The sequence below is a fragment of the Amia ocellicauda genome, chromosome 13 (genome assembly GCF_036373705.1).
Source record: "Amia ocellicauda isolate fAmiCal2 chromosome 13, fAmiCal2.hap1, whole genome shotgun sequence".
NCBI classification, from domain to species: domain Eukaryota; kingdom Metazoa; phylum Chordata; class Actinopteri; order Amiiformes; family Amiidae; genus Amia; species Amia ocellicauda.
Window position 1 is genome coordinate 29,555,666 of NC_089862.1, and position 9,194 is coordinate 29,564,859.

The window sequence follows — 9,194 nt, forward strand, 5'->3', positions numbered from 1 at the left end:
GAGTTAGTATGGAGCTGCAAACCACCTAGTACAGCACTCTTTCATCCCCAGCTGCATACTAAAATAGAACCCATTGCAATGAAAAATCAGGCATGAAGTTTGACACAAGCTGATCCTCAGCTTTAGTTCAGTACTAATGATTAGAGTTAATGCTACCAGACAGGAAGTGATGTTAGTGAAGAGGGCCGGATCTCACCTCAACTAGGGAATCTGAGTGATTGTTTGCAGTGTTTTATATTTTTGAAGTACAATTCTTTTACTAGCTTTATTAGTCATTTAAAAACAAATGTGTATGAAAATGTTTTTATGGCAAAAAAATGCATAGCTAAAGATAAATTGCATTTCACTTATTTTTTTACCCCATTGAGACCTCAAACATCTAGACTTATCATTTAATGTGACGTTGATCTGAATTATTTTAATGTAACAGATGTAATGCACAGATGTAGGTTCAGACCTGGCACCTCCCAATAGTGCAGCCCAAAACCCATCCGCTGTATAAGAACTGATAGATTGCCCACATCAACCCTGAACCACAAACCGACACCAGACATGGTATACTAACTATGGTATTGACTTCATTGTTATATGTAATATTGCATTATCATTCCAGCGGGGTAGTGATAATCCTGTACAGCTTTCAATACATTCTCAGTTATTTTATAGTATTTAATAAAACTTTTCAACTGACAGTTTTTACACTGGTTATTATTTTAAAGAAATTATTAACTGTGTTATTAATTTGAACCATGTACACCAGATCATTTGCTGATTTTCGTAACTCATTACTAATATACAAGGCTGAAATTGGCTTCTTACTTTAGGACTGCCACTCTTGGTTTCAATAATAAAGAGTCCAATATAAATGTTTTAGAGAAGAAAGAACTTCAGCATCCCTCTGCCATCTAAACCTTATTTAAAATAAAATTAAAATGTGCCAGTGAGAGGACTGCCACTGGGTAACATTGAGATACAGTTTTGCCTGGCTCCAAACAAGGAGAAAAAAAGACTTGGCAGATGGTATATTGTATATACAGACTTTAATAATCTACATATTTGAGAAGCTGAATTAATTTTCTTCTTGGAAGTGTTTGTAAGGAGTTTGTAAATTTTACGGATTGTGTCACAAGTTGCAATTTAAGGTTGCCACATGTATTATGAACTTGATTGATTAAATGCATGCATCAATAATATTACTGCAATAGTGTTCAGATATTTTGGCCATTTCCAAACTTGGTATTGGTAATATATTTTGTTTTGCATGTGATATATTACATACAAATGTATCATGTTGAAAAGGTTTTCAATTGTAAACTACAGTTTGGACATTTCAGAGCTTTAGCATTGAATAGGTTAATACTGTAACTTCAACATTTAGTCACTAGAGGGAGCCACGACTCAATAGAACCTCAGGCTGAAACATTGTTTTCATGGCTATGGGTTTATGAATGACAATATTGAGATATCAAGAACTGTATTTCTGTCACATTGTTGGAATATTAGGATGTAATCTCACACAGGAGTCATTGCTTTATATGTTTTCAACAGAGCAGAATAACTCATGGATAATATTAAACAAATATCTTCAACTACAATCTACCAAATAACTAACTAAACTGTTCAGATATTACAAATTGTGATATATATATAATTGAATATTGAAAGTATGTACAAATCATTTTAAACTATATTTTAATATATGTATTCAACAGCAGCAGTTGCCTTTGTTGATCCACTGCTGGGTGAAAGCCTTGCCAAGATTTGTCTATCTACAGCATCTCTTTTCCAAGTTGCTCCAGAAAAACGTCTGATTTAATCTTCAATGTGGTCTTCTTGGTTGTTTTTCATCTAATGGGATTCATTTCATAACTTCTTTATTTCATCTCTGATCTCACATTTTAACATCCTCACTCTTTCAATGATGTCACACATACTTGTTCTCTGATCTTGTTTTTTCTATAGAAGCTGTAGAAGTAATATGTACACACAGTGGTAGGAGAAATCCATGGAGACAACAGGACACTAAAGTCCAACTAAAAAGCAGCATCAATATTTGGTTCACATGTAAAACTTTGTATTAAGTTATTCACCTTCTTGTGGGTCACATCTGCATATATTCTCTGAATTCTGTCACAGACTCTCACCTGTCTGTTTTAATTATCTAATTCACATAGTAATTACTCTGGGAGTTATAGTTCAAACACATGTATATGTCGATAACTGTAACTCTTTTGTATGTATAACAGTGTTGAAATGCAAATTTGCACTAGATTTTAGGTGAATTCACTGGCTCTTTTGCAGCTGAAGGTTAGTAGGGAATATACTCAGGCTCTCACAGTCAGGTAATTATAAATACACCATTACTGTATTTTATTTTCATTCACTTGTCACGAAATACAAACACAATGACAGATCAATTCATAGCTTAATTATACCATGCAGTGGTTGAATGAGAAATGGATTACTCATCAGAGTGTGCCAAAGGAATCCAACACAGAATACACAGCCCTGTTGAATTAATACAAAGCACAGAAAGAAAAAAACAAACCACAATAAAACAAGGATGATTGTTGTTTTGCTCTTTATAGGGCAAAATCTAGTTTTGTATATCATTTTTTTTAGCACATAACATGCTGAATGTCAACAATTCTGATATAGTTGGATTTACAGAGCTTGGGAATAAATTAAACTGTTCTGAAAATAGTGGCCATAAAAACATCTTTGCCTTGTTGTAAACGGAGGTACATAAGTGTGAAATCCCAATGTATTTAGGTCAATCTTAAAATTCAATAACATCATGTTCACATAGCTGGCCTACAACTACGAAACATAGCGAAACAGTATGTGTGTCCAGAGACAGAATTTTCCCAGAAAGAAAACTGCTTCCAGTAGTTTAGCTCAGTAGAAAGCTGACTAAAAGTACACAGATTACAAAACAGACTAATGTTGTAGTCCGCTTGCTAAGTGAGTGCAGATAATGAAATTATCATAAAAGTGCTGTAATGGGCCATCCACTATGAAACTCTGCTCAAGAAAAAGAAAAGAAAATTTCAAATTTTCCTCTAAACACAAGTAGCTGCAGAACAAGCATCTGTATAGTCCCTTTCACACTAACACTTCAACGTGGGATATGCTTTTCATTAGTGTGCAGGCATTTACATGGGTAGAAAGCGTGCAGGAGGTGGGTCACCCAGGACTGATCTGAGCTGAGTTTGTGTATTTTGTGTATTTCCTTCACTGCCAGTATCCAACCCATGTACTGAAATTGTAATGTGAAAGTGCATACTTGACCCACTTCAGGTGTATCATGGGTAGGATCAACCTGGGTAGAGGATGCTAGTGTGAAAGGTGCTCATGTTGTCTTCTTTCCAAACCCCTGGAGTTCTAAGTGCATTTTGTTATCAGCGCAGCTCTGCTCAGTTCTATTTTAGGCAGCTACTGTGCACAGGACTTCTCAGACGCTGAAGGGCCACTCTGTCCCATCGCAGGTGGGGCTGCCGTTTGCGTTTCGCTTTCCCTCGTCTCCTTCTGCCAGTGACCAGCACCACAGTAAGCAGTGACAGCATGAGGACGAGACAAGCCCCGAAGAAGAAGAAAGGTCTCCTCTCTAGGACTAGCAGGCACACCGCGCAGCTGCTCCTGTGCTCTGTGTCCTCACAGGTGGCTGTGTGCGTCTCCGAGGGGAGGCCTCTGTTGATGATCAGCTCTTTGTAAGTGCTGAGGGAGGACTTGGCACTGGACTGAAAGTGTAGCGAGTTAAACAGCCCAAACTGTGGGGCGTCCTTGTCCTGTAGCTTCCAAACGTAGTAGCCCTTCACATTGACATGATCCAGTTGATATGCTAAAAAGCACAAAAGGGGAAACAATTTCATCAGTGATCTCACCTAGCTTCATGGGCCAGATGTTAATCTACAAGATATAAAGACCAACCCGTGCACTAGTCACATCTTATTGTACTGGTTGTAACTTCTTTGGATGATACAATGAGAATATGTTCTCTTTCCTTCATGTGGATTAGAGAATAACAGTGCAGGTTAAATTGAACCAGAATAGAACCTTGTTGAACACTTCATGAACTCCATTACATAGCAAATGAAACTAGGAATGGCACAGTTGAATGTAAATATTGTAACTTATAATAAACTGAAAATTGTTTATGTTTTAAACCCTTCCTTATAATATATACTGTAATAATAACTAAGATCTCACCTTTCAGGGCTTCCTCTATGTAGTTTCTGATGTAATATTGTTTCAGCTGGTCATTGTCCAGCGACCTGTCATCCGTGCCGCTGGCCATAATGTAAAGACCCATGCTGTTCCCGTAGCGGTCCCTGACCCAGTTCAGCACTCTGCGGATCCCCCAGGGCACCACTGGGAGGCCCATAGGCGAGCTGGGCCAGGTGATGTCCGCCATCAGCTCGCAGTCATGGTCATCTCTGGGCAGGCTGCCATTGATGCGGTGGGGGCGGACCAGGCGGGTGGTGAAGTGGTTCAGGGCCACGAAGTCCAGCGACCCCTGGACAGTCGTCTTCTCTGCCTCGGTGAAGCGAGGCATGGAGGACCGGGTGAGGCCGGCCCTGTTCTTCTCTTGCAGGTGGGCGCGCACCTCCGCAGGGTAGTCTCCGTTGCCAAGGAAGGGGTCCAGGAAGCTGGCCAGCTCAAACAGCAGCAGCCTGCGGGTGGCAGCAGCATGGGACTCCAGGTAGGGGTTGGCGGGCTCAGCCCAGTCGGCATGCAGGGAGAAGGACACCAGGCCGTGCTGCAGGGCTCTGTAGTTCTTGTCATAGAGGCGCCAGGCCAATGCGTGTGCCAGGACCAGGTGGTGCCCGGCAGTGTACGCATCACTGCTACTGACGTTGTAGGCGTGGCTCAGACGGTTTGGCTCATTGATGGTGATCCACTGCCTGACCCATGGGCCCAGCTCTCTGAAACACAGGGCGGCGTAGTCCCGGAAAGCGAGGGCGGTCGTCCGGTTGAGCCAGCCTCCTGCATCGTGCAGAGTGGCAGGGAGGCCCAGGAGGTGATGGTGCGTGGGGTAGTACAGTGTCACAGTTGACTGGATGTTGCGTTTCAGAAGCTCAGTGACCACGCAGCCATAGTATCTCAAGGCCTCTGTGTTGATGGCTGATAGGTCGCCATTTGGTAAGATGAGGGACCAGTTCATGGCAAACCTGTAGTGGCCTGCCCTCGTAGTCTGCACCAGGTGGAGGTGCCTCTGCAGGGTGAGGAAGTCCGTGCACTGCGGCCCGCGGGTCTTCAGCTGTGTCCCAGACACGGGCTGGAGAGTGCCATCGCCAGAGATGTTCCACAAGTAGAGGTTAGGATCGGTGAACTGAGGGGAGGAGGGAGAAAAACGCACCTGCAACACAGAGCCAAATTCATCCCAGTGAGGAAACAGGGTTCATCAAGTAGGCTGGTTCCTTTTTAGTGTGGTCAGTCACTCGTTGTGTACAACTTCATTAGCCCCTTTCACACTAGCTCACCAACCTGGGTTTTTGTGATTTTTGTGTGTTTTTCACAGTCCATGAACTGCCCTTGCTAACTTTCTGCTTTTGGTATCATGGATTCTCATCTTGTATTTGCAATATAGTGCTACTGAGTTTAGTGTGCATCATACTTACTAATTACAAACCTTCAAAGCCTAAATGATTGCCACCTCTGTATTTTTTAGAAATTGATTTTAGCTGCCTCTGTTGTTCTGTCTGCTTTGCCTTTATGGTTATATTTTAGGCTCATTCATTGTTTCAGCAAACAAAATATTTTGAATGCTTCCTGACAGGGGAATGTGTGGCTTGGCATAAGTGCAGTAACGCTATACTTCCTGTGCCATTTCCTGTTATCAAGAGTCAAAATACTCCAGCAGGTGTAGTCAGCAAGCATGTCGAACGATAAACAAAAAATCAAACTGGGGTCATATGACTGGAACAGCAACACAATAACATACGAAGAAATATACTGGTATAAATATTATATCGAGTTACTATATCTACATAGTACAGCTTCATTTCGCCACACGAATGTGCTCTATTATTTTCATGTGTTCTCACTTGCCTCTAACACCGAGTCTGAGACACCCCAGTGGAAGTCACAGGGGAATTGACCCTGTACACTCTGGCTCCCCTCCTTCCCGGGGAACCCATGGTCCCAAATGACCTGCTTGTAGAAGGTGGCTGATGATTTGGGAATCCTTGCTTTGTCTCTGCTCATGAGATCCACGTAGAACAGCCCTCTTCTGATTGTATAGCCGTAGTTCCACTCGAAACCATCCACGAGGGACCATGCTGTGTAGCCCCACACCTGTACACCATCGTGGACAATGGCTGCAACACAAGCAATGCACTTTTAAAAAGACAACAAACAAACCAAGAAACACAGCCATTGTCCTCTCTTACATACCAGTAAAGTAAAACACAGCTGGTATTTTCCAAAAGGTTCAGCCTGTTCCCGATAAGGAAAGAGTGAAAGAGTTATATGTTCAAATCTCCCAAATCAGTGATTGAGGAGATAGCTAACACAAACATTACACTAAGCTTTAGTGTAGTTTGACAATGCTACATTACAGCATGCTTTTAAAAAGTACACAGCAACAAAATGACTACTGACCTTGCAGAACCTGATTGACAAATTTCTTAATCAGATATATAGCAATGGTGTCTTCCGTCAGAACCCTGGCATCCGAGAACCAGCCGTTCTCCACAATCAGAATCCTGGGATTATTGTATTCCAGTTTGATCCAGTTCAGGACCTCCCTTAGGTTAAGGGAGACCTGTTGGCCCAACTTTGCCAAGTTCTGCGCTAGTCTCAGGTTGTTGGGCCCAAATGCAAAGGCAAAGAAGTCAGCTGTCCCTTTGATGTATTTTTTCTCTGCTTCTGTGAAGACAGGCAGAATTCCTCGAGGTTGTTTTTTCATGTTGGCAGGGTAGTCACCTTGTCCAAAAATGGGCTCTGCAAACCATCCAAGAACAGACTCCATTGACTCCTGGCAGCGTTCAATGCTTAAGTTGTTAACCTTTCCCCTCAATGGTTTAGTCCAGTGGGATCCCAGAGCTATGGACACCAGTCCTTTCTGGAGGTCTCGAAACTGCTCGTCATATGTGTGCCAAACTCTAGCGTGGGCCTAAAACAATGACCACAACAACATAAAAGAAAAAAACAAGAAGAGTGTAAATAACGTTTTCTGTTGTGTTCATTCATTGTATGAAGTGAGGCATAAAAGACTTTAAGGTTATTATAAGCAGTCATTTCATTAAAAAATCATCAATGTATGGGCAGTAATCCTGATTCTTCAGTCTATATTTTGAAATATGTATTTATGTGTGTAAGCTGTAACTATAGTTAGAGATACTTCAAACCTATAGTTAATAAAAAATAAAAAATAAATCTGTATGACAACATCATGCTTTCCAGACATGTGACACTGTGTAGTGTGGGTCTATAAAGTATGCCCTAAAGTTGCAATATCAAATGGCTTTGTCAGGAAATCGTCATTGTTATAGCCTTCACGGCTTATTTAACTGTCAGTTATTAATTCGTTAGCTTTTCACTATTCTGTTGTTGACGGTGAAGCCTCTTGCCACAGCTGGCTCTTTGGTGGCGAGCTTCCGACACATGCATTGCTTTAAACAACTCATCACAATCAATTATGCAAAGGCCAACATGTGATTTTTTGCTGCAACCTAAACTTAAGACATTTCACAATCACATTGTTAGGGATAATAAAACATGAACAGTAAAAGCTCACCATATAGCAACATGTATATCTGAATAAAGTATGATGTTAAAAGAAATCTCCAAACACCATAGTTCTCAAGTTTTTTTTTGTTTTTTTTTACATAACATAATTTGCTCCTTCCAATTTACAAAATGTAATTCACATTTGTGTGGTTATAGGAACAGACGTGTTATTGAAAGAAATAAAAGAAACAACTTAAAATGTGTAGAAAATTAGTCATTAACTTATTGTGACATTTTCCTATAGATTTTATAAGCAGCAGTACCTGAATGTCTTAAGCAAGTCTTGATTATCATAATGTATAACTGTGATCTCACCATTGAAAGACCCCAGTGCTCTTACATTGCAGTTCTATCGTCTGATGGTTTTGTCTAGAAGGGCAGGTTCACTCTCTTTGCATTACAACAAGATACAGTATTTGATAATGATTGTGCACAAATGTCTTTCAAGATATAAGTGGGACATGTGAAATGTGTGTGCGTTAAATTAAGAGGAATTCTCCTGAACCCATGCTTCAAAAGCTCATTACATCCTATCAGTCCCACAAACTCACCTTGATTAGATTATGCGCCACAGTAAAGACAGCTGTGGAGTTCCCTGCCTCCCCTGGAGCATGCTGACCAGTTCCGTAGCCCTGCAGAGCGACCAGATAGGGATTGTGTATTGTAACCCAGTACTTCACACGACTCCCGAAGCTCTTGAAACAGAACGCAGCATAGTCGTTGAAGATATCTACCAGTGCTTCACTCTTCCAGCCACCGTACTTCTGCTGCAGTGCCTGGGGCAGGTCCCAGTGGTACAGAGTGACTACAGGCTCAATGTTTTCCTGTCTGAGACGGTCAAGAAGTCGGCTGTAGTATTCTACTCCTTTCTTGTTGGGAACTTCCACTGACCCGTTTGGAAATAGCCTGGGCCACGAAATGGAAAACCCATAGGAGCGTACCCCTAAGAACTTCAGTGACGCCAGGTCCTCTTCCCACAACCTGTAGCTGTCGCTGGCAGTGTCACCTGTGGCTTTGGCAAACCGGGAGCTGCGAGAATGAGTGAAGTGGTCCCAGATGGAGGGACCTTTCCCATCCTGGTCCCAAGCCCCTTCCACCTGGAAGGCAGCGCTCCCCACCCCCCAGAGGAAATCCTTGGGGAACGTGCGGTGCAAGAAAAGCTGGGTCTCATTCACCGGGCTCAAGAGAACCTGTCCCGCCCACACTTCCCTCCCATCTCCTGGCAGACCGTGGACAACCCCAGAGCTGCACAGAAGGAGGAACACGAGTCTCTTCAAAACTTGGGTGCCCATCACGAGCCGGGGGACTCAAAAATGGCTGGAGTCACACAAGAACAACAGAGAACAGAAGCAACAAAACAAAAGGCTTGCTGCGGTGCCTCCATCTGAAGAGTGGACTGCTGGACTGCCTTATCACACCATTAGTATAAAAATCTTCTGAGGCAAGTAGGAGCTCTGTCA

At 42.2% G+C, this 9,194-nt stretch overlaps 1 protein-coding gene across 1 annotated transcript; it reads right to left on the minus strand.

Moving 5' to 3' along the window:
• Nucleotides 1–2,322: 2,322 nt before the first annotated feature.
• On the minus strand, nucleotides 2,323–9,133 carry klb (klotho beta). The gene is made up of 5 exons (XM_066720529.1): nucleotides 8,286–9,133; nucleotides 6,604–7,117; nucleotides 6,052–6,320; nucleotides 4,210–5,359; nucleotides 2,323–3,841 (listed from the first exon to the last, which is right to left on the minus strand). Exons 1-5 carry the CDS (start codon nucleotides 9,024–9,026, stop codon nucleotides 3,423–3,425), a joined length of 3,093 nt encoding a protein of 1,030 aa, XP_066576626.1. The 5' UTR covers nucleotides 9,027–9,133; the 3' UTR covers nucleotides 2,323–3,422.
• Nucleotides 9,134–9,194: the final 61 nt, after the last annotated feature.